Source organism: Mytilus trossulus, chromosome 2 (assembly GCF_036588685.1).
Source record: "Mytilus trossulus isolate FHL-02 chromosome 2, PNRI_Mtr1.1.1.hap1, whole genome shotgun sequence".
Classification (NCBI taxonomy): Eukaryota; Metazoa; Mollusca; class Bivalvia; order Mytilida; family Mytilidae; genus Mytilus; species Mytilus trossulus.
This window is the reverse complement of record NC_086374.1, coordinates 67,174,655-67,201,649: the sequence shown is the minus strand read 5'-3', so window position 1 is coordinate 67,201,649 and position 26,995 is coordinate 67,174,655. Positions and strand designations below refer to the sequence as shown.

Sequence of the window (26,995 nt, the reverse complement as noted above, 5' to 3'; positions counted from 1 at the left end):
GTATTAACTGAGATTGTGTTACTGACCTTTTGCGCATTAACAATTTGGCTACCAAAACGTTATAAGAAGTAGGTTTTGATTTGTGTGTTTAAGTAGTGGGCTACCAAAACGTTATAAGAAGTAGGTTTTGATTAGTGTGTTTAAAAGTAGTTGGCTACCAAAACGTTATAAGTAGTAGGTTTTGATTGGTGTGTTTAAGTAGTTGGCTACCAAAACGTAGTAGGTTTTCATTGGTATGTTAACCAATGTAGATACCAAAACTTTATAAGTAGTAGGTTTTCATTGGTATGTTAACCAATGTAGATACCAAAACGTTATATGAGTAGGTTTTCATTGGTATGTTAACCAATGTAGATACCAAAACGTTATATGAGTAGGTTTTCATTGGTATGTTAACCAATGTAGATACCAAATCGTTATAGGAGTAGGTTTTCATTGGTATGTTAACCAATGTAGATACCAAAACGTTATAGGAGTAGGTTTTCATTGGTGTGTTAACCAATGTAGATACCAAATCGTTATATGAGTAGGTTTTCATTGGTATGTTAACCAATGTAGATACCAAAACGTTATAGGAGTAGGTTTTCATTGGTGTGTTAACCAATGTAGATACCAAAACGTTATATGAGTAGGTTTTCATTGGTATGTTAACCAATGTAGATACCAAATCGTTATAGGAGTAGGTTTTCATTGGTATGTTAACCAATGTAGATACCAAATCGTTATAGGAGTAGGTTTTCATTGGTATGTTAACCAATGTAGATACCAAATCGTTATATGAGTAGGTTTTCATTGGTGTGTTAACCAATGTAGATACCAAATCGTTATAGGAGTAGGTTTTCATTGGTGTGTTAACCAATGTAGATACCAAATCGTTATAGGAGTAGGTTTTCATTGGTGTGTTAACCAATGTAGATACCAAATCGTTATAGGAGTAGGTTTTCATTGGTATGTTAACCAATGTAGATACCAAAACGTTATAGGAGTAGGTTTTCATTGGCGTGTTCACCAATGTAGATACCAAATCGTTATAGGAGAAGGTTTTCATTGGTATGTTAACCAATGTAGATACCAAAACGTTATATGAGTAGGTTTTCATTGGTGTGTTAACCAATGTAGATACCAAATCGTTATAGGATTAGGTTTTCATTTGTATGTTAACCAATGTAGATACCAAAACGTTATAGGAGTAGGTTTTCATTGGTGTGTTAACCAATGTAAATACCAAATCGTTATATGAGTAGGTTTTCATTGGTATGTTAACCAATGTAGATACCAAATCGTTTATAGGAGTAGGTTTTCATTGGTGTGTTGAACTTTTCCGAATATCATCTCACTTGATCAATACTTACTGCCAAAATTCTTCTTGAGCCGTTATCCAATTCGGAGTGCTGTTAGTTGAATTAATGCCTTGCATAACTTGGGATGTCAGATTTAAAGTACTGCGGTCGTCTGTACAATATTCGCTATTCCATTCATTATTGCAGGATGTCCATGGTAGAGGCACGGCAAACGAACTTGCTATGTAATACAGTGACCATGCCATAATAACATTGTAATAAATACAAAAAATAGTCATTGATATGAGCATACCTACTCCAACTCCTGCAAAATAAAATAAAATGCTTCATAAATTATCATTAAATTTGCATTATCGAAAATGCATTCTATACATTCCGGCATATTATGGCATTGAAGAACGAATTACACGGGAAGAAACCTTCAATTTAAATATTTTTAAGGCTTCACCTGATAAGAATGAAAAGAGATCTGGATATAAAAACATCAATGATTTAACAACAATCTGGAGCTCATGGAATCGTGCTGAACATAAAATTGAGAAAGGAAATGGTGAATATGTCAAAGCGACAACCACCCGACCATAGAGCAAACAACAGCCGAAGCAACCAATGGGTCTTCAATGTAGCGATGTTTGAATTATTTGTGTTATTTTTCTTCTTTTATATATATATATATATATATATATATATTCATGTAACTTGTTGGGAGGTATGGTATACCTTTCTATATTATATACATTTTTGTATATTCTTCAAACAATGTTTGTGTACATGTAATAGTAGCGTCAGCTCTATGTAAATACCTTTTTGAACTATTTCGGAAATACTACAAGATAACTATGGTGCCTATACGTCAGTACATCCATGACATAAGTATTTATAAAGATGACAGAGGAAGATCATATGATAAGCAAGTAATATTAGAGAATTGTGCGTAAGAGTGTCATAAATATTTTTCTTTTACTATAGTATTGGTGTTTTGTGGGATTATTGGGGCGGTCGGTCTACTGTGTTTCACATGAGTAACATTCCAGCTTGACAGTAAATTATTTATACTGCTACTAGTTATCTTATTTCCTAAATATAGTAACATAGCTATATTTTGTATAATGTCAATTTCATCATGGAACACTTTCTCCACAATCAGGGGTATTTAATAAGGGATGAAAATAAGTTTGACAATTGTGTTATTATTTAAAAAGCTATCAATTTATTAGTTTAAGATTCTAGTATAAAAACAATATTTAATAGGTCAATGTCATAAACATATAAACATTTTTGAATTCGGCGCAAAACCGAAGAAGGGCTCGTTAGAACCTCGTCCTTCCCCAGTTTCTCAGCCTCAAACAAAAAAGTTTATATATTTCTTTCATTGACCTAATATTGTATATATATTGTCGCCGACGAAACATTTTCCGATTTTTTTTAGAAGAAGAAAATAATATCTAACAAGGTTAAGACCAGAAAAGGATCATAATCTTACCTTTGAAAATTGGACAGACCTCCCACACATGAAGTGTACCTTGTCCAGTGAACTGTCCAACTGCTGTTTCAAGGAAGAACAAAGGTATTCCACAGAACACCAGACAGATGAAAAACGGTATCAAAAACGCACCTGAGGAGAAAAAGAATTCTTAAGATTATTTTTTTCATCTACTTTTTGTTTTCAGTTATAGTTCCTGTCATACATGCATCGCCATTTACACTTTCAATTAAAATTCGAGTTGTACATATATATCGCCGCGTACATTTTCAGTTAAAGATCAAAACATGATGTATGGCAAATTACATTTTCCACTAAAGATAAAGTTCAAGTTGTACATGTATCGCCACTTACATTTTTAAGATCGATTTATATACATGTATATCGCCACTTACAGAAAAAAATGAATTTGATACCCGGGCATATCAGAGACAAAATCCGATTGGGTATATCTATAAATTTAAATTAATTGTTGTATGCAAACGGATAAATTGCATTAATATGATTTTATTTTACAGTAAAGCACTATAAAGGCTGGATATTCAATTATATTTAATAAAATATTAGTGCAGACCATAACACCATTATGCAATTAAATAAAACTTTACTTTCACTAAAATTAAATTGGCTCGTTTAATTTTCATAAAATTTTGACAAAGTATTTACTTTGTGGCACAAAATATAAAAATTTCAAAAAATTTGAACCAACCGTTTAATCAGAAAAATTACACTGGTTATATAGCAGTTTGACAAAAACTTATTTTGATCATTGAGAAGCTTAATATTCCCTTAACAATATAACGTCATTAAAACGTTCTGCTGATTTTACAGAGTTATCTCCTTGTAGTGTTAGGTACCACCTTAAAATCACTTTTCCATGATGAAGGGCCGTTCGGGTTATATTTCACTTTGCTACGCGTACCTCTAGCGTACGTATACCTTACAGGAACATGTTACACTCTGTTCACGTACCCTAGATGGACACGAATCACCTTCTTTACAATCCCTAGAGGTACACATACAACACTTTCACGTACAGAATAGTTACGCATAACTATATGTTCACACGCCCGAGCGGCCCACGTAACTTTGTCAAATTTTGTTCACGTATGCGGAATAACCTTGAACTCATCTGCTGGAGAGTACTTATTGACCAATTAAATCTACTTTTAATATTGTAGAAAACAAACTGTCACTTACAACCATTTGATAATTTTTAAAAACAACATTTTGAATAAGTTAATTTTAATCTAAAACTCCTACTTGGTTCAAAGATTATTTTAAAGAGTCAAAGTGGAAGAAATATAAAACCTTAGGAAAATATTACTCATTACTTGATTTATACTTTTAAAACTCGATTAAAATTATTGATTTATACCCATTATATCTATTTATAGTATTATTTATTTTTTTAGCAACAGATTGTGTACATGGAAAACAGTATTCTTCGTTTTATTGTCGGTTGTAGCCAAAATTAAAAGCAGTTTTAACAAAGTTATCTCCTATATCAAAAAAAGTAAATTCACAAAAATACCGAATTCCGACGAAAATTCAAAAAGGAAAGTCCCTAATCTTATGGCAAAATCCAAAGCTCAAAACACCAAACAAATGCATAACAACTGGCATATCAGTCCTGACTTGGTACAGGCATTTTCCTATGTAGAAATGTGTATAATTTCTCAATACCATTCTTAATAATGAATCAGGCATTCTCGGAATACTGCATGGCAATACATATATATAGTTCACTACCGGTTAAAATTCAGTACACTTGAACAAAATGCAAGTTGGATCTATAATTTGTAGTGTTGTAAACAATGTGGCAAATATCAAGTCAATATCTTCAAGCATGACGTTAATAATGTGGAAAACTGATTTTAAGTGAATTGAAGTCCAAGTACCATAATATACTCATCAGCCCGGAACAAAATTCGAACTTGATCTTTAACTTACCAGGCTCAAGCTAGCAGCCACTCGCTAGCAGCCACTTCGCTAGCAGCCAGTTTTCACATATGTCTATAAACCCAAAAATTACATAAGATTCAAACGTACTTTTAATGTTTTTATCAATCATATTATCACAAAATAATCTGTTTTATATAAGAGTGAGCAACCGAAGACACTATTTAATGGTTTTTTTTTCAAATTAACATGTAATTTCCTCTTCATTACTTAATTCGCTTTTCATATACCAAACAGCGTGCTGTGCGCACTTTTAAATAGTGTATGAACAATAGTAAATAGCTATGTACTTATTTAAATGCTAGCAACATTGTTGTTACATGACATCGACTTTTCCATAAGAAATCAATTTTGTGACATTGTAAGAAATAGCTTTCCATAGTCTCGGCATCCTGTCAAATAGTTCCTAAAAAGTATCAATAGTTTTGCATTACAAGAATAGAAAATTGCACTCGTGCTTTGCTATTTTTTTGTCAGACAAATTTGTTTTGACAAAAGATTCTTCTTCTGAACAAGCGGAATTCGCTCACAGTTGATTATACGAAAGGTTTATTTGTTGTACTTAATGTATGGTGTGCACGGAAAATAAAAATTAGCAATTTATAAAAGAAACAAACCATAAGTTGTCCCACCTGGACCTTTTGACCCATTGGACCTTAGACCCTTACCTATCATTTGCACCTAGTGGGTAAAAAAGTATTGCCGTAGGGAATTTTTGACAGACTTTTGAAAATTTGGGGTAGGCATAATGACCCTTAAGACCTAAGTTCGGACCTATGGTGAAGACAAACTATGAGTTGTCCCACCTGGACCTTTTGGCCCATTGGACCCTAGCCCATTACCTACCATTTCCACCTAGTGGCTGAAAAAGTATTGCCGTAGGGAATTTTTTACACTCTTTTAAAAATTGGGGTACGGCATTTTTTTAAAATCTAACTTTGGACCCATGGTGAGGACAAACCATAAGTTGTCCCACCTGGACCTTTTGACCCATTGGACCTTAGACCCTTACCTATCATTTGCCCCTAGTGGGTAAAAAAGTATTGCCGTAGGGAATTTTTGACAGACTTTTGAAAATTTGGGGTAGGCATAATGACCCTTAAGACCTAAGTTCGGACCTATGGTGAAGACAAACTATGAGTTGTCCCACCTGGACCTTTTGGCCCATTGGACCCTAGCCCATTACCTACCATTTCCACCTAGTGGCTGAAAAAGTATTGCCGTAGGGAATTTTTTACACTCTTTTAAAAATTGGGGTACGGCATTTTTTTTAAATCTAACTTTGGACCCATGGTGAGGACAAACCATAAGTTGTCCCACCTGGACCTTTTGACCCATTGGACCTTAGACCCTTACCTATCATTTGCACCTAGTGGGTAAAAAAGTATTGCCGTAGGGAATTTTTGACAGACTTTTGAAAATTTGGGGTAGGCATAATGACCCTTAAGACCTAAGTTCGGACCTATGGTGAAGACAAACTATGAGTTGTCCCACCTGGACCTTTTGGCCCATTGGACCCTAGCCCATTACCTACCATTTCCACCTAGTGGCTGAAAAAGTATTGCCGTAGGGAATTTTTTACACTCTTTTAAAAATTGGGGTACGGCATTTTTTTAAAATCTAACTTTGGACCCATGGTGAGGACAAACCATAAGTTGTCCCACCTGGACCTTTTGACCCATTGGACCTTAGACCCTTACCTATCATTTGCCCCTAGTGGGTAAAAAAGTATTGCCGTAGGGAATTTTTGACAGACTTTTGAAAATTTGGGGTAGGCATAATGACCCTTAAGACCTAAGTTCGGACCTATGGTGAAGACAAACTATGAGTTGTCCCACCTGGACCTTTTGGCCCATTGGACCCTAGCCCATTACCTACCATTTCCACCTAGTGGCTGAAAAAGTATTGCCGTAGGGAATTTTTTACACTCTTTTAAAAATTGGGGTACGGCATTTTTTTTAAATCTAACTTTGGACCCATGGTGAGGACAAACCATAAGTTGTCCCACCTGGACCTTTTGACCCATTGGACCTTAGACCCTTACCTATCATTTGCACCTAGTGGGTAAAAAAGTATTGCCGTAGGGAATTTTTGACAGACTTTTGAAAATTTGGGGTAGGCATAATGACCCTTAAGACCTAAGTTCGGACCTATGGTGAAGACAAACTATGAGTTGTCCCACCTGGACCTTTTGGCCCATTGGACCCTAGCCCATTACCTACCATTTCCACCTAGTGGCTGAAAAAGTATTGCCGTAGGGAATTTTTTACACTCTTTTAAAAATTGGGGTACGGCATTTTTTTAAAATCTAACTTTGGACCCATGGTGAGGACAAACCATAAGTTGTCCCACCTGGACCTTTTGACCCATTGGACCTTAGACCCTTACCTATCATTTGCCCCTAGTGGGTAAAAAAGTATTGCCGTAGGGAATTTTTGACAGACTTTTGAAAATTTGGGGTAGGCATAATGACCCTTAAGACCTAAGTTCGGACCTATGGTGAAGACAAACTATGAGTTGTCCCACCTGGACCTTTTGGCCCATTGGACCCTAGCCCATTACCTACCATTTCCACCTAGTGGCTGAAAAAGTATTGCCGTAGGGAATTTTTTACACTCTTTTAAAAATTGGGGTACGGCATTTTTTTTAAATCTAACTTTGGACCCATGGTGAGGACAAACCATAAGTTGTCCCACCTGGACCTTTTGACCCATTGGACCTTAGACCCTTACCTATCATTTGCACCTAGTGGGTAAAAAAGTATTGCCGTAGGGAATTTTTGACAGACTTTTGAAAATTTGGGGTAGGCATAATGACCCTTAAGACCTAAGTTCGGACCTATGGTGAAGACAAACTATGAGTTGTCCCACCTGGACCTTTTGGCCCATTGGACCCTAGCCCATTACCTACCATTTCCACCTAGTGGCTGAAAAAGTATTGCCGTAGGGAATTTTTTACACTCTTTTAAAAATTGGGGTACGGCATTTTTTTAAAATCTAACTTTGGACCCATGGTGAGGACAAACCATAAGTTGTCCCACCTGGACCTTTTGACCCATTGGACCTTAGACCCTTACCTATCATTTGCCCCTAGTGGGTAAAAAAGTATTGCCGTAGGGAATTTTTGACAGACTTTTGAAAATTTGGGGTAGGCATAATGACCCTTAAGACCTAAGTTCGGACCTATGGTGAAGACAAACTATGAGTTGTCCCACCTGGACCTTTTGGCCCATTGGACCCTAGCCCATTACCTACCATTTCCACCTAGTGGCTGAAAAAGTATTGCCGTAGGGAATTTTTTACACTCTTTTAAAAATTGGGGTACGGCATTTTTTTTAAATCTAACTTTGGACCCATGGTGAGGACAAACCATAAGTTGTCCCACCTGGACCTTTTGACCCATTGGACCTTAGACCCTTACCTATCATTTGCACCTAGTGGGTAAAAAAGTATTGCCGTAGGGAATTTTTGACAGACTTTTGAAAATTTGGGGTAGGCATAATGACCCTTAAGACCTAAGTTCGGACCTATGGTGAAGACAAACTATGAGTTGTCCCACCTGGACCTTTTGGCCCATTGGACCCTAGCCCATTACCTACCATTTCCACCTAGTGGCTGAAAAAGTATTGCCGTAGAGAATTTTTTACACTCTTTTAAAAATTGGGGTACGGCATTTTTTTTAAATCTAACTTTGGACCCATGGTGAGGACAAACCATAAGTTGTCCCACCTGGACCTTTTGACCCATTGGACCTTAGACCCTTACCTATCATTTGCACCTAGTGGGTAAAAAAGTATTGCCGTAGGAAATTTTTGACAGACTTTTGAAAATTTGGGGTAGGCATAATGACCCTTAAGACCTAAGTTCGGACCTATGGTGAAGACAAACTATGAGTTGTCCCACCTGGACCTTTTGGCCCATTGGACCCTAGCCCATTACCTACCATTTCCACCTAGTGGCTGAAAAAGTATTGCCGTAGGGAATTTTTTACACTCTTTTAAAAATTGGGGTACGGCATTTTTTTAAAATCTAACTTTGGACCCATGGTGAGGACAAACCATAAGTTGTCCCACCTGGACCTTTTGACCAATTGGACCTTAGACCCTTACCTATCATTTGCCCCTAGTGGGTAAAAAAGTATTGCCGTAGGGAATTTTTGACAGACTTTTGAAAATTTGGGGTAGGCATAATGACCCTTAAGACCTAAGTTCGGACCTATGGTGAAGACAAACTATGAGTTGTCCCACCTGGACCTTTTGGCCCATTGGACCCTAGCCCATTACCTACCATTTCCACCTAGTGGCTGAAAAAGTATTGCCGTAGGGAATTTTTTACACTCTTTTAAAAATTGGGGTACGGCATTTTTTTTAAATCTAACTTTGGACCCATGGTGAGGACAAACCATAAGTTGTCCCACCTGGACCTTTTGACCCATTGGACCTTAGACCCTTACCTATCATTTGCACCTAGTGGGTAAAAAAGTATTGCCGTAGGGAATTTTTGACAGACTTTTGAAAATTTGGGGTAGGCATAATGACCCTTAAGACCTAAGTTCGGACCTATGGTGAAGACAAACTATGAGTTGTCCCACCTGGACCTTTTGGCCCATTGGACCCTAGCCCATTACCTACCATTTCCACCTAGTGGCTGAAAAAGTATTGCCGTAGGGAATTTTTTACACTCTTTTAAAAATTGGGGTACGGCATTTTTTTTAAATCTAACTTTGGACCCATGGTGAGGACAAACCATAAGTTGTCCCACCTGGACCTTTTGACCCATTGGACCTTAGACCCTTACCTATCATTTGCCCCTAGTGGGTAAAAAAGTATTGCCGTAGGGAATTTTTGACAGACTTTTGAAAATTTGGGGTAGGCATAATGACCCTTAAGACCTAAGTTCGGACCTATGGTGAAGACAAACTATGAGTTGTCCCACCTGGACCTTTTGGCCCATTGGACCCTAGCCCATTACCTACCATTTCCACCTAGTGGCTGAAAAAGTATTGCCGTAGGGAATTTTTTACACTCTTTTAAAAATTGGGGTACGGCATTTTTTTTAAATCTAACTTTGGACCCATGGTGAGGACAAACCATAAGTTGTCCCACCTGGACCTTTTGACCCATTGGACCTTAGACCCTTACCTATCATTTGCACCTAGTGGGTAAAAAAGTATTGCCGTAGGGAATTTTTGACAGACTTTTGAAAATTTGGGGTAGGCATAATGACCCTTAAGACCTAAGTTCGGACCTATGGTGAAGACAAACTATGAGTTGTCCCACCTGGACCTTTTGGCCCATTGGACCCTAGCCCATTACCTACCATTTCCACCTAGTGGCTGAAAAAGTATTGCCGTAGAGAATTTTTTACACTCTTTTAAAAATTGGGGTACGGCATTTTTTTTAAATCTAACTTTGGACCCATGGTGAGGACAAACCATAAGTTGTCCCACCTGGACCTTTTGACCCATTGGACCTTAGACCCTTACCTATCATTTGCACCTAGTGGGTAAAAAAGTATTGCCGTAGGGAATTTTTGACAGACTTTTGAAAATTTGGGGTAGGCATAATGACCCTTAAGACCTAAGTTCGGACCTATGGTGAAGACAAACTATGAGTTGTCCCACCTGGACCTTTTGGCCCATTGGACCCTAGCCCATTACCTACCATTTCCACCTAGTGGCTGAAAAAGTATTGCCGTAGGGAATTTTTTACACTCTTTTAAAAATTGGGGTACGGCATTTTTTTAAAATCTAACTTTGGACCCATGGTGAGGACAAACCATAAGTTGTCCCACCTGGACCTTTTGACCAATTGGACCTTAGACCCTTACCTATCATTTGCCCCTAGTGGGTAAAAAAGTATTGCCGTAGGGAATTTTTGACAGACTTTTGAAAATTTGGGGTAGGCATAATGACCCTTAAGACCTAAGTTCGGACCTATGGTGAAGACAAACTATGAGTTGTCCCACCTGGACCTTTTGGCCCATTGGACCCTAGCCCATTACCTACCATTTCCACCTAGTGGCTGAAAAAGTATTGCCGTAGGGAATTTTTACACTCTTTTAAAAATTGGGGTACGGCATTTTTTTTAAATCTAACTTTGGACCCATGGTGAGGACAAACCATAAGTTGTCCCACCTGGACCTTTTGACCCATTGGACCTTAGACCCTTACCTATCATTTGCACCTAGTGGGTAAAAAAGTATTGCCGTAGGGAATTTTTGACAGACTTTTGAAAATTTGGGGTAGGCATAATGACCCTTAAGACCTAAGTTCGGACCTATGGTGAAGACAAACTATGAGTTGTCCCACCTGGACCTTTTGGCCCATTGGACCCTAGCCCATTACCTACCATTTCCACCTAGTGGCTGAAAAAGTATTGCCGTAGGGAATTTTTTACACTCTTTTAAAAATTGGGGTACGGCATTTTTTTTAAATCTAACTTTGGACCCATGGTGAGGACAAACCATAAGTTGTCCCACCTGGACCTTTTGACCCATTGGACCTTAGACCCTTACCTATCATTTGCCCCTAGTGGGTAAAAAAGTATTGCCGTAGGGAATTTTTGACAGACTTTTGAAAATTTGGGGTAGGCATAATGACCCTTAAGACCTAAGTTCGGACCTATGGTGAAGACAAACTATGAGTTGTCCCACCTGGACCTTTTGGCCCATTGGACCCTAGCCCATTACCTACCATTTCCACCTAGTGGCTGAAAAAGTATTGCCGTAGGGAATTTTTTACACTCTTTTAAAAATTGGGGTACGGCATTTTTTTTAAATCTAACTTTGGACCCATGGTGAGGACAAACCATAATTTGTCCCACCTGGACCTTTTGACCCATTGGACCTTAGACCCTTACCTATCATTTGCACCTAGTGGGTAAAAAAGTATTGCCGTAGGGAATTTTTGACAGACTTTTGAAAATTTGGGGTAGGCATAATGACCCTTAAGACCTAAGTTCGGACCTATGGTGAAGACAAACTATGAGTTGTCCCACCTGGACCTTTTGGCCCATTGGACCCTAGCCCATTACCTACCATTTCCACCTAGTGGCTGAAAAAGTATTGCCGTAGAGAATTTTTTACACTCTTTTAAAAATTGGGGTACGGCATTTTTTTTAAATCTAACTTTGGACCCATGGTGAGGACAAACCATAAGTTGTCCCACCTGGACCTTTTGACCCATTGGACCTTAGACCCTTACCTATCATTTGCACCTAGTGGGTAAAAAAGTATTGCCGTAGGGAATTTTTGACAGACTTTTGAAAATTTGGGGTAGGCATAATGACCCTTAAGACCTAAGTTCGGACCTATGGTGAAGACAAACTATGAGTTGTCCCACCTGGACCTTTTGGCCCATTGGACCCTAGCCCATTACCTACCATTTCCACCTAGTGGCTGAAAAAGTATTGCCGTAGGGAATTTTTTACACTCTTTTAAAAATTGGGGTACGGCATTTTTTTAAAATCTAACTTTGGACCCATGGTGAGGACAAACCATAAGTTGTCCCACCTGGACCTTTTGACCAATTGGACCTTAGACCCTTACCTATCATTTGCCCCTAGTGGGTAAAAAAGTATTGCCGTAGGGAATTTTTGACAGACTTTTGAAAATTTGGGGTAGGCATAATGACCCTTAAGACCTAAGTTCGGACCTATGGTGAAGACAAACTATGAGTTGTCCCACCTGGACCTTTTGGCCCATTGGACCCTAGCCCATTACCTACCATTTCCACCTAGTGGCTGAAAAAGTATTGCCGTAGGGAATTTTTTACACTCTTTTAAAAATTGGGGTACGGCATTTTTTTTAAATCTAACTTTGGACCCATGGTGAGGACAAACCATAAGTTGTCCCACCTGGACCTTTTGACCCATTGGACCTTAGACCCTTACCTATCATTTGCACCTAGTGGGTAAAAAAGTATTGCCGTAGGGAATTTTTGACAGACTTTTGAAAATTTGGGGTAGGCATAATGACCCTTAAGACCTAAGTTCGGACCTATGGTGAAGACAAACTATGAGTTGTCCCACCTGGACCTTTTGGCCCATTGGACCCTAGCCCATTACCTACCATTTCCACCTAGTGGCTGAAAAAGTATTGCCGTAGGGAATTTTTTACACTCTTTTAAAAATTGGGGTACGGCATTTTTTTTAAATCTAACTTTGGACCCATGGTGAGGACAAACCATAAGTTGTCCCACCTGGACCTTTTGACCCATTGGACCTTAGACCCTTACCTATCATTTGCACCTAGTGGGTAAAAAAGTATTGCCGTAGGGAATTTTTGACAGACTTTTGAAAATTTGGGGTAGGCATAATGACCCTTAAGACCTAAGTTCGGACCTATGGTGAAGACAAACTATGAGTTGTCCCACCTGGACCTTTTGGCCCATTGGACCCTAGCCCATTACCTACCATTTCCACCTAGTGGCTGAAAAAGTATTGCCGTAGAGAATTTTTTACACTCTTTTAAAAATTGGGGTACGGCATTTTTTTTAAATCTAACTTTGGACCCATGGTGAGGACAAACCATAAGTTGTCCCACCTGGACCTTTTGACCCATTGGACCTTAGACCCTTACCTATCATTTGCACCTAGTGGGTAAAAAAGTATTGCCGTAGGGAATTTTTGACAGACTTTTGAAAATTTGGGGTAGGCATAATGACCCTTAAGACCTAAGTTCGGACCTATGGTGAAGACAAACTATGAGTTGTCCCACCTGGACCTTTTGGCCCATTGGACCCTAGCCCATTACCTACCATTTCCACCTAGTGGCTGAAAAAGTATTGCCGTAGGGAATTTTTTACACTCTTTTAAAAATTGGGGTACGGCATTTTTTTAAAATCTAACTTTGGACCCATGGTGAGGACAAACCATAAGTTGTCCCACCTGGACCTTTTGACCCATTGGACCTTAGACCCTTACCTATCATTTGCACCTAGTGGGTAAAAAAGTATTGCCGTAGGGAATTTTTGACAGACTTTTGAAAATTTGGGGTAGGCATAATGACCCTTAAGACCTAAGTTCGGACCTATGGTGAAGACAAACTATGAGTTGTCCCACCTGGACCTTTTGGCCCATTGGACCCTAGCCCATTACCTACCATTTCCACCTAGTGGCTGAAAAAGTATTGCCGTAGGGAATTTTTTACACTCTTTTAAAAATTGGGGTACGGCATTTTTTTAAAATCTAACTTTGGACCCATGGTGAGGACAAACCATAAGTTGTCCCACCTGGACCTTTTGACCCATTGGACCTTAGACCCTTACCTATCATTTGCCCCTAGTGGGTAAAAAAGTATTGCCGTAGGGAATTTTTGACAGACTTTTGAAAATTTGGGGTAGGCATAATGACCCTTAAGACCTAAGTTCGGACCTATGGTGAAGACAAACTATGAGTTGTCCCACCTGGACCTTTTGGCCCATTGGACCCTAGCCCATTACCTACCATTTCCACCTAGTGGCTGAAAAAGTATTGCCGTAGGGAATTTTTTACACTCTTTTAAAAATTGGGGTACGGCATTTTTTTTAAATCTAACTTTGGACCCATGGTGAGGACAAACCATAAGTTGTCCCACCTGGACCTTTTGACCCATTGGACCTTAGACCCTTACCTATCATTTGCACCTAGTGGGTAAAAAAGTATTGCCGTAGGGAATTTTTGACAGACTTTTGAAAATTTGGGGTAGGCATAATGACCCTTAAGACCTAAGTTCGGACCTATGGTGAAGACAAACTATGAGTTGTCCCACCTGGACCTTTTGGCCCATTGGACCCTAGCCCATTACCTACCATTTCCACCTAGTGGCTGAAAAAGTATTGCCGTAGGGAATTTTTTACACTCTTTTAAAAATTGGGGTACGGCATTTTTTTAAAATCTAACTTTGGACCCATGGTGAGGACAAACCATAAGTTGTCCCACCTGGACCTTTTGACCCATTGGACCTTAGACCCTTACCTATCATTTGCCCCTAGTGGGTAAAAAAGTATTGCCGTAGGGAATTTTTGACAGACTTTTGAAAATTTGGGGTAGGCATAATGACCCTTAAGACCTAAGTTCGGACCTATGGTGAAGACAAACTATGAGTTGTCCCACCTGGACCTTTTGGCCCATTGGACCCTAGCCCATTACCTACCATTTCCACCTAGTGGCTGAAAAAGTATTGCCGTAGGGAATTTTTTACACTCTTTTAAAAATTGGGGTACGGCATTTTTTTTAAATCTAACTTTGGACCCATGGTGAGGACAAACCATAAGTTGTCCCACCTGGACCTTTTGACCCATTGGACCTTAGACCCTTACCTATCATTTGCACCTAGTGGGTAAAAAAGTATTGCCGTAGGGAATTTTTGACAGACTTTTGAAAATTTGGGGTAGGCATAATGACCCTTAAGACCTAAGTTCGGACCTATGGTGAAGACAAACTATGAGTTGTCCCACCTGGACCTTTTGGCCCATTGGACCCTAGCCCATTACCTACCATTTCCACCTAGTGGCTGAAAAAGTATTGCCGTAGAGAATTTTTTACACTCTTTTAAAAATTGGGGTACGGCATTTTTTTTAAATCTAACTTTGGACCCATGGTGAGGACAAACCATAAGTTGTCCCACCTGGACCTTTTGACCCATTGGACCTTAGACCCTTACCTATCATTTGCACCTAGTGGGTAAAAAAGTATTGCCGTAGGGAATTTTTGACAGACTTTTGAAAATTTGGGGTAGGCATAATGACCCTTAAGACCTAAGTTCGGACCTATGGTGAAGACAAACTATGAGTTGTCCCACCTGGACCTTTTGGCCCATTGGACCCTAGCCCATTACCTACCATTTCCACCTAGTGGCTGAAAAAGTATTGCCGTAGGGAATTTTTTACACTCTTTTAAAAATTGGGGTACGGCATTTTTTTTAAATCTAACTTTGGACCCATGGTGAGGACAAACCATAAGTTGTCCCACCTGGACCTTTTGACCAATTGGACCTTAGACCCTTACCTATCATTTGCCCCTAGTGGGTAAAAAAGTATTGCCGTAGGGAATTTTTGACAGACTTTTGAAAATTTGGGGTAGGCATAATGACCCTTAAGACCTAAGTTCGGACCTATGGTGAAGACAAACTATGAGTTGTCCCACCTGGACCTTTTGGCCCATTGGACCCTAGCCCATTACCTACCATTTCCACCTAGTGGCTGAAAAAGTATTGCCGTAGGGAATTTTTTACACTCTTTTAAAAATTGGGGTACGGCATTTTTTTTAAATCTAACTTTGGACCCATGGTGAGGACAAACCATAAGTTGTCCCACCTGGACCTTTTGACCCATTGGACCTTAGACCCTTACCTATCATTTGCACCTAGTGGGTAAAAAAGTATTGCCGTAGGGAATTTTTGACAGACTTTTGAAAATTTGGGGTAGGCATAATGACCCTTAAGACCTAAGTTCGGACCTATGGTGAAGACAAACTATGAGTTGTCCCACCTGGACCTTTTGGCCCATTGGACCCTAGCCCATTACCTACCATTTCCACCTAGTGGCTGAAAAAGTATTGCCGTAGGGAATTTTTTACACTCTTTTAAAAATTGGGGTACGGCATTTTTTTAAAATCTAACTTTGGACCCATGGTGAGGACAAACCATAAGTTGTCCCACCTGGACCTTTTGACCCATTGGACCTTAGACCCTTACCTATCATTTGCCCCTAGTGGGTAAAAAAGTATTGCCGTAGGGAATTTTTGACAGACTTTTGAAAATTTGGGGTAGGCATAATGACCCTTAAGACCTAAGTTCGGACCTATGGTGAAGACAAACTATGAGTTGTCCCACCTGGACCTTTTGGCCCATTGGACCCTAGCCCATTACCTACCATTTCCACCTAGTGGCTGAAAAAGTATTGCCGTAGGGAATTTTTTACACTCTTTTAAAAATTGGGGTACGGCATTTTTTTTAAATCTAACTTTGGACCCATGGTGAGGACAAACCATAAGTTGTCCCACCTGGACCTTTTGACCCATTGGACCTTAGACCCTTACCTATCATTTGCACCTAGTGGGTAAAAAAGTATTGCCGTAGGGAATTTTTGACAGACTTTTGAAAATTTGGGGTAGGCATAATGACCCTTAAGACCTAAGTTCGGACCTATGGTGAAGACAAACTATGAGTTGTCCCACCTGGACCTTTTGGCCCATTGGACCCTAGCCCATTACCTACCATTTCCACCTAGTGGCTGAAAAAGTATTGCCGTAGGGAATTTTTTACACTCTTTTAAAAATTGGGGTACGGCATTTTTTTAAAATCTAACTTTGGACCCATGGTGAGGACAAACCATAAGTTGTCCCACCTGGACCTTTTGACCCATTGGACCTTAGACCCTTACCTATCATTTGCCCCTAGTGGGTAAAAAAGTATTGCCGTAGGGAATTTTTGACAGACTTTTGAAAATTTGGGGTAGGCATAATGACCCTTAAGACCTAAGTTCGGACCTATGGTGAAGACAAACTATGAGTTGTCCCACCTGGACCTTTTGGCCCATTGGACCCTAGCCCATTACCTACCATTTCCACCTAGTGGCTGAAAAAGTATTGCCGTAGGGAATTTTTTACACTCTTTTAAAAATTGGGGTACGGCATTTTTTTTAAATCTAACTTTGGACCCATGGTGAGGACAAACCATAAGTTGTCCCACCTGGACCTTTTGACCCATTGGACCTTAGACCCTTACCTATCATTTGCCCCTAGTGGGTAAAAAAGTATTGCCGTAGGGAATTTTTGACAGACTTTTGAAAATTTGGGGTAGGCATAATGACCCTTAAGACCTAAGTTCGGACCTATGGTGAAGACAAACTATGAGTTGTCCCACCTGGACCTTTTGGCCCATTGGACCCTAGCCCATTACCTACCATTTCCACCTAGTGGCTGAAAAAGTATTGCCGTAGGGAATTTTTTACACTCTTTTAAAAATTGGGGTACGGCATTTTTTTTAAATCTAACTTTGGACCCATGGTGAGGACAAACCATAAGTTGTCCCACCTGGACCTTTTGACCCATTGGTCCATAGACCCTTACCTATCATTTGCACCTAGTGGGTAAAAAAGTATTGCCGTAGGGAATTTTTGACAGACTTTTGAAAATTTGGGGTAGGCATAATGACCCTTAAGACCTAAGTTCGGACCTATGGTGAAGACAAACTATGAGTTGTCCCACCTGGACCTTTTGGCCCATTGGACCCTAGCCCATTACCTACCATTTCCACCTAGTGGCTGAAAAAGTATTGCCGTAGAGAATTTTTTACACTCTTTTAAAAATTGGGGTACGGCATTTTTTTTAAATCTAACTTTGGACCCATGGTGAGGACAAACCATAAGTTGTCCCACCTGGACCTTTTGACCCATTGGACCTTAGACCCTTACCTATCATTTGCACCTAGTGGGTAAAAAAGTATTGCCGTAGGGAATTTTTGACAGACTTTTGAAAATTTGGGGTAGGCATAATGACCCTTAAGACCTAAGTTCGGACCTATGGTGAAGACAAACTATGAGTTGTCCCACCTGGACCTTTTGGCCCATTGGACCCTAGCCCATTACCTACCATTTCCACCTAGTGGCTGAAAAAGTATTGCCGTAGGGAATTTTTTACACTCTTTTAAAAATTGGGGTACGGCATTTTTTTTAAATCTAACTTTGGACCCATGGTGAGGACAAACCATAAGTTGTCCCACCTGGACCTTTTGACCAATTGGACCTTAGACCCTTACCTATCATTTGCCCCTAGTGGGTAAAAAAGTATTGCCGTAGGGAATTTTTGACAGACTTTTGAAAATTTGGGGTAGGCATAATGACCCTTAAGACCTAAGTTCGGACCTATGGTGAAGACAAACTATGAGTTGTCCCACCTGGACCTTTTGGCCCATTGGACCCTAGCCCATTACCTACCATTTCCACCTAGTGGCTGAAAAAGTATTGCCGTAGGGAATTTTTTACACTCTTTTAAAAATTGGGGTACGGCATTTTTTTTAAATCTAACTTTGGACCCATGGTGAGGACAAACCATAAGTTGTCCCACCTGGACCTTTTGACCCATTGGACCTTAGACCCTTACCTATCATTTGCACCTAGTGGGTAAAAAAGTATTGCCGTAGGGAATTTTTGACAGACTTTTGAAAATTTGGGGTAGGCATAATGACCCTTAAGACCTAAGTTCGGACCTATGGTGAAGACAAACTATGAGTTGTCCCACCTGGACCTTTTGGCCCATTGGACCCTAGCCCATTACCTACCATTTCCACCTAGTGGCTGAAAAAGTATTGCCGTAGGGAATTTTTTACACTCTTTTAAAAATTGGGGTACGGCATTTTTTTAAAATCTAACTTTGGACCCATGGTGAGGACAAACCATAAGTTGTCCCACCTGGACCTTTTGACCCATTGGACCTTAGACCCTTACCTATCATTTGCCCCTAGTGGGTAAAAAAGTATTGCCGTAGGGAATTTTTGACAGACTTTTGAAAATTTGGGGTAGGCATAATGACCCTTAAGACCTAAGTTCGGACCTATGGTGAAGACAAACTATGAGTTGTCCCACCTGGACCTTTTGGCCCATTGGACCCTAGCCCATTACCTACCATTTCCACCTAGTGGCTGAAAAAGTATTGCCGTAGGGAATTTTTTACACTCTTTTAAAAATTGGGGTACGGCATTTTTTTTAAATCTAACTTTGGACCCATGGTGAGGACAAACCATAAGTTGTCCCACCTGGACCTTTTGACCCATTGGACCTTAGACCCTTACCTATCATTTGCACCTAGTGGGTAAAAAAGTATTGCCGTAGGGAATTTTTGACAGACTTTTGAAAATTTGGGGTAGGCATAATGACCCTTAAGACCTAAGTTCGGACCTATGGTGAAGACAAACTATGAGTTGTCCCACCTGGACCTTTTGGCCCATTGGACCCTAGCCCATTACCTACCATTTCCACCTAGTGGCTGAAAAAGTATTGCCGTAGGGAATTTTTTACACTCTTTTAAAAATTGGGGTACGGCATTTTTTTTAAATCTAACTTTGGACCCATGGTGAGGACAAACCATAAGTTGTCCCACCTGGACCTTTTGACCCATTGGACCTTAGACCCTTACCTATCATTTGCCCCTAGTGGGTAAAAAAGTATTGCCGTAGGGAATTTTTGACAGACTTTTGAAAATTTGGGGTAGGCATAATGACCCTTAAGACCTAAGTTCGGACCTATGGTGAAGACAAACTATGAGTTGTCCCACCTGGACCTTTTGGCCCATTGGACCCTAGCCCATTACCTACCATTTCCACCTAGTGGCTGAAAAAGTATTGCCGTAGGGAATTTTTTACACTCTTTTAAAAATTGGGGTACGGCATTTTTTTTAAATCTAACTTTGGACCCATGGTGAGGACAAACCATAAGTTGTCCCACCTGGACCTTTTGACCCATTGGACCTTAGACCCTTACCTATCATTTGCACCTAGTGGGTAAAAAAGTATTGCCGTAGGGAATTTTTGACAGACTTTTGAAAATTTGGGGTAGGCATAATGACCCTTAAGACCTAAGTTCGGACCTATGGTGAAGACAAACTATGAGTTGTCCCACCTGGACCTTTTGGCCCATTGGACCCTAGCCCATTACCTACCATTTCCACCTAGTGGCTGAAAAAGTATTGCCGTAGAGAATTTTTTACACTCTTTTAAAAATTGGGGTACGGCATTTTTTTTAAATCTAACTTTGGACCCATGGTGAGGACAAACCATAAGTTGTCCCACCTGGACCTTTTGACCCATTGGACCTTAGACCCTTACCTATCATTTGCCCCTAGTGGGTAAAAAAGTATTGCCGTAGGGAATTTTTGACAGACTTTTGAAAATTTGGGGTAGGCATAATGACCCTTAAGACCTAAGTTCGGACCTATGGTGAAGACAAACTATGAGTTGTCTCACCTGGACCTTTTGGCCCATTGGACCCTAGCCCATTACCTACCATTTCCACCTAGTGGCTGAAAAAGTATTGCCGTAGGGAATTTTTTACACTCTTTTAAAAATTGGGGTACGGCATTTTTTTAAAATCTAACTTTGGACCCATGGTGAGGACAAACCATAAGTTGTCCCACCTGGACCTTTTGACCCATTGGACCTTAGACCCTTACCTATCATTTGCACCTAGTGGGTAAAAAAGTATTGCCGTAGGGAATTTTTGACAGACTTTTGAAAATTTGGGGTAGGCATGTTGACCCTTAAGACCTAAGTTCGGACCTATGGTGAAGACAAACTATGAGTTGTCCCACCTGGACCTTTTGGCCCATTGGACCCTAGCCCATTACCTACCATTTCCACCTAGTGGCTGAAAAAGTATTGCCGTAGGGAATTTTTTACACTCTTTTAAAAATTGGGGTACGGCATTTTTTTTAAATCTAACTTTGGACCCATGGTGAGGACAAACCATAAGTTGTCCCACCTGGACCATTTGACCCATTGGACCTTAGACCCTTACCTATCATTTGCACCTAGTGGGTAAAAAAGTATTGCCGTAGGGAATTTTTGACAGACTTTTGAAAATTTGGGGTAGGCATAATGACCCTTAAGACCTAAGTTCGGACCTATGGTGAAGACAAACTATGAGTTGTCCCACCTGGACCTTTTGGCCCATTGGACCCTAGCCCATTACCTACCATTTCCACCTAGTGGCTGAAAAAGTATTGCCGTAGGGAATTTTTTACACTCTTTTAAAAATTGGGGTACGGCATTTTTTTAAAATCTAACTTTGGACCCATGGTGAGGACAAACCATAAGTTGTCCCACCTGGACCTTTTGACCCATTGGACCTTAGACCCTTACCTATCATTTGCCCCTAGTGGGTAAAAAAGTATTGCCGTAGGGAATTTTTGACAGACTTTTGAAAATTTGGGGTAGGCATAATGACCCTTAAGACCTAAGTTCGGACCTATGGTGAAGACAAACTATGAGTTGTCCCACCTGGACCTTTTGGCCCATTGGACCCTAGCCCATTACCTACCATTTCCACCTAGTGGCTGAAAAAGTATTGCCGTAGGGAATTTTTTACACTCTTTTAAAAATTGGGGTACGGCATTTTTTTTAAATCTAACTTTGGACCCATGGTGAGGACAAACCATAAGTTGTCCCACCTGGACCTTTTGACCCATTGGACCTTAGACCCTTACCTATCATTTGCCCCTAGTGGGTAAAAAAGTATTGCCGTAGGGAATTTTTGACAGACTTTTGAAAATTTGGGGTAGGCATAATGACCCTTAAGACCTAAGTTCGGACCTATGGTGAAGACAAACTATGAGTTGTCCCACCTGGACCTTTTGGCCCATTGGACCCTAGCCCATTACCTACCATTTCCACCTAGTGGCTGAAAAAGTATTGCCGTAGAGAATTTTTTACACTCTTTTAAAAATTGGGGTACGGCATTTTTTTTAAATCTAACTTTGGACCCATGGTGAGGACAAACCATAAGTTGTCCCACCTGGACCTTTTGACCCATTGGACCTTAGACCCTTACCTATCATTTGCACCTAGTGGGTAAAAAAGTATTGCCGTAGGGAATTTTTGACAGACTTTTGAAAATTTGGGGTAGGCATAATGACCCTTAAGACCTAAGTTCGGACCTATGGTGAAGACAAACTATGAGTTGTCCCACCTGGACCTTTTGGCCCATTGGACCCTAGCCCATTACCTACCATTTCCACCTAGTGGCTGAAAAAGTATTGCCGTAGGGAATTTTTTACACTCTTTTAAAAATTGGGGTACGGCATTTTTTTTAAATCTAACTTTGGACCCATGGTGAGGACAAACCATAAGTTGTCCCACCTGGACCTTTTGACCAATTGGACCTTAGACCCTTACCTATCATTTGCCCCTAGTGGGTAAAAAAGTATTGCCGTAGGGAATTTTTGACAGACTTTTGAAAATTTGGGGTAGGCATAATGACCCTTAAGACCTAAGTTCGGACCTATGGTGAAGACAAACTATGAGTTGTCCCACCTGGACCTTTTGGCCCATTGGACCCTAGCCCATTACCTACCATTTCCACCTAGTGGCTGAAAAAGTATTGCCGTAGGGAATTTTTTACACTCTTTTAAAAATTGGGGTACGGCATTTTTTTTAAATCTAACTTTGGACCCATGGTGAGGACAAACCATAAGTTGTCCCACCTGGACCTTTTGACCCATTGGACCTTAGACCCTTACCTATCATTTGCACCTAGTGGGTAAAAAAGTATTGCCGTAGGGAATTTTTGACAGACTTTTGAAAATTTGGGGTAGGCATAATGACCCTTAAGACCTAAGTTCGGACCTATGGTGAAGACAAACTATGAGTTGTCCCACCTGGACCTTTTGGCCCATTGGACCCTAGCCCATTACCTACCATTTCCACCTAGTGGCTGAAAAAGTATTGCCGTAGGGAATTTTTTACACTCTTTTAAAAATTGGGGTACGGCATTTTTTTAAAATCTAACTTTGGACCCATGGTGAGGACAAACCATAAGTTGTCCCACCTGGACCTTTTGACCCATTGGACCTTAGACCCTTACCTATCATTTGCCCCTAGTGGGTAAAAAAGTATTGCCGTAGGGAATTTTTGACAGACTTTTGAAAATTTGGGGTAGGCATAATGACCCTTAAGACCTAAGTTCGGACCTATGGTGAAGACAAACTATGAGTTGTCCCACCTGGACCTTTTGGCCCATTGGACCCTAGCCCATTACCTACCATTTCCACCTAGTGGCTGAAAAAGTATTGCCGTAGGGAATTTTTTACACTCTTTTAAAAATTGGGGTACGGCATTTTTTTTAAATCTAACTTTGGACCCATGGTGAGGACAAACCATAAGTTGTCCCACCTGGACCTTTTGACCCATTGGACCTTAGACCCTTACCTATCATTTGCACCTAGTGGGTAAAAAAGTATTGCCGTAGGGAATTTTTGACAGACTTTTGAAAATTTGGGGTAGGCATAATGACCCTTAAGACCTAAGTTCGGACCTATGGTGAAGACAAACTATGAGTTGTCCCACCTGGACCTTTTGGCCCATTGGACCCTAGCCCATTACCTACCATTTCCACCTAGTGGCTGAAAAAGTATTGCCGTAGGGAATTTTTTACACTCTTTTAAAAATTGGGGTACGGCATTTTTTTAAAATCTAACTTTGGACCCATGGTGAGGACAAACCATAAGTTGTCCCACCTGGACCTTTTGACCCATTGGACCTTAGACCCTTACCTATCATTTGCCCCTAGTGGGTAAAAAAGTATTGCCGTAGGGAATTTTTGACAGACTTTTGAAAATTTGGGGTAGGCATAATGACCCTTAAGACCTAAGTTCGGACCTATGGTGAAGACAAACTATGAGTTGTCCCACCTGGACCTTTTGGCCCATTGGACCCTAGCCCATTACCTACCATTTCCACCTAGTGGCTGAAAAAGTATTGCCGTAGGGAATTTTTTACACTCTTTTAAAAATTGGGGTACGGCATTTTTTTTAAATCTAACTTTGGACCCATGGTGAGGACAAACCATAAGTTGTCCCACCTGGACCTTTTGACCCATTGGACCTTAGACCCTTACCTATCATTTGCACCTAGTGGGTAAAAAAGTATTGCCGTAGGGAATTTTTGACAGACTTTTGAAAATTTGGGGTAGGCATAATGACCCTTAAGACCTAAGTTCGGACCTATGGTGAAGACAAACTATGAGTTGTCCCACCTGGACCTTTTGGCCCATTGGACCCTAGCCCATTACCTACCATTTCCACCTAGTGGCTGAAAAAGTATTGCCGTAGAGAATTTTTTACACTCTTTTAAAAATTGGGGTACGGCATTTTTTTTAAATCTAACTTTGGACCCATGGTGAGGACAAACCATAAGTTGTCCCACCTGGACCTTTTGACCCATTGGACCTTAGACCCTTACCTATCATTTGCACCTAATGGGTAAAAAAGTATTGCCGTAGGGAATTTTTGACAGACTTTTGAAAATTTGGGGTAGGCATAATGACCCTTAAGACCTAAGTTCGGACCTATGGTGAAGACAAACTATGAGTTGTCCCACCTGGACCTTTTGGCCCATTGGACCCTAGCCCATTACCTACCATTTCCACCTAGTGGCTGAAAAAGTATTGCCGTAGGGAATTTTTTACACTCTTTTAAAAATTGGGGTACGGCATTTTTTTTAAATCTAACTTTGGACCCATGGTGAGGACAAACCATAAGTTGTCCCACCTGGACCTTTTGACCAATTGGACCTTAGACCCTTACCTATCATTTGCCCCTAGTGGGTAAAAAAGTATTGCCGTAGGGAATTTTTGACAGACTTTTGAAAATTTGGGGTAGGCATAATGACCCTTAAGACCTAAGTTCGGACCTATGGTGAAGACAAACTATGAGTTGTCCCACCTGGACCTTTTGGCCCATTGGACCCTAGCCCATTACCTACCATTTCCACCTAGTGGCTGAAAAAGTATTGCCGTAGGGAATTTTTTACACTCTTTTAAAAATTGGGGTACGGCATTTTTTTTAAATCTAACTTTGGACCCATGGTGAGGACAAACCATAAGTTGTCCCACCTGGACCTTTTGACCCATTGGACCTTAGACCCTTACCTATCATTTGCACCTAGTGGGTAAAAAAGTATTGCCGTAGGGAATTTTTGACAGACTTTTGAAAATTTGGGGTAGGCATAATGACCCTTAAGACCTAAGTTCGGACCTATGGTGAAGACAAACTATGAGTTGTCCCACCTGGACCTTTTGGCCCATTGGACCCTAGCCCATTACCTACCATTTCCACCTAGTGGCTGAAAAAGTATTGCCGTAGGGAATTTTTTACACTCTTTTAAAAATTGGGGTACGGCATTTTTTTAAAATCTAACTTTGGACCCATGGTGAGGACAAACCATAAGTTGTCCCACCTGGACCTTTTGACCCATTGGACCTTAGACCCTTACCTATCATTTGCCCCTAGTGGGTAAAAAAGTATTGCCGTAGGGAATTTTTGACAGACTTTTGAAAATTTGGGGTAGGCATAATGACCCTTAAGACCTAAGTTCGGACCTATGGTGAAGACAAACTATGAGTTGTCCCACCTGGACCTTTTGGCCCATTGGACCCTAGCCCATTACCTACCATTTCCACCTAGTGGCTGAAAAAGTATTGCCGTAGGGAATTTTTTACACTCTTTTAAAAATTGGGGTACGGCATTTTTTTTAAATCTAACTTTGGACCCATGGTGAGGACAAACCATAAGTTGTCCCACCTGGACCTTTTGACCCATTGGACCTTAGACCCTTACCTATCATTTGCACCTAGTGGGTAAAAAAGTATTGCCGTAGGGAATTTTTGACAGACTTTTGAAAATTTGGGGTAGGCATAATGACCCTTAAGACCTAAGTTCGGACCTATGGTGAAGACAAACTATGAGTTGTCCCACCTGGACCTTTTGGCCCATTGGACCCTAGCCCATTACCTACCATTTCCACCTAGTGGCTGAAAAAGTATTGCCGTAGAGAATTTTTTACACTCTTTTAAAAATTGGGGTACGGCATTTTTTTTAAATCTAACTTTGGACCCATGGTGAGGACAAACCATAAGTTGTCCCACCTGGACCTTTTGACCCATTGGACCTTAGACCCTTACCTATCATTTGCACCTAGTGGGTAAAAAAGTATTGCCGTAGGGAATTTTTGACAGACTTTTGAAAATTTGGGGTAGGCATAATGACCCTTAAGACCTAAGTTCGGACCTATGGTGAAGACAAACTATGAGTTGTCCCACCTGGACCTTTTGGCCCATTGGACCCTAGCCCATTACCTACCATTTCCACCTAGTGGCTGAAAAAGTATTGCCGTAGGGAATTTTTTACACTCTTTTAAAAATTGGGGTACGGCATTTTTTTTAAATCTAACTTTGGACCCATGGTGAGGACCAACCATGAGTTGTCCCACCTAGACCTTTTGACCCATTGGACCTTAGACCCTTACCTATCATTTGCACCTAGTGGGTAAAAAAGTATTGCCGTAGGGAATTTTTGACAGACTTTTGAAAATTTGGGGTAGGCATAATGACCCTTAAGACCTAAGTTCGGACCTATGGTGAAGACAAACTATGAGTTGTCCCACCTGGACCTTTTGGCCCATTGGACCCTAGCCCATTACCTACCATTTCCACCTAGTGGCTGAAAAAGTATTGCCGTAGGGAATTTTTTACACTCTTTTAAAAATTGGGGTAAGGCATT

The 26,995-nt window shown here is 40.4% G+C and overlaps 1 protein-coding gene across 4 annotated transcripts in view; it reads right to left on the bottom strand.

The window, feature by feature from the left end:
- Nucleotides 1–26,995, bottom strand: part of LOC134707845 (sodium-dependent proline transporter-like) — a 109,047-nt gene that overhangs the window by 22,273 nt on the left and 59,779 nt on the right. For all 4 annotated transcript variants that reach the window (XM_063567938.1, XM_063567935.1, XM_063567936.1 and 1 more), the window contains exons 3-4: nt 2,785–2,916; nt 1,353–1,605 (exon numbers count right to left, since the gene is read on the bottom strand). In XM_063567938.1, the coding sequence (XP_063424008.1) occupies nt 1,353–1,605; nt 2,785–2,916 (385 nt within the window). The remainder of the gene's footprint in view (nt 1–1,352; nt 1,606–2,784; nt 2,917–26,995) is intronic.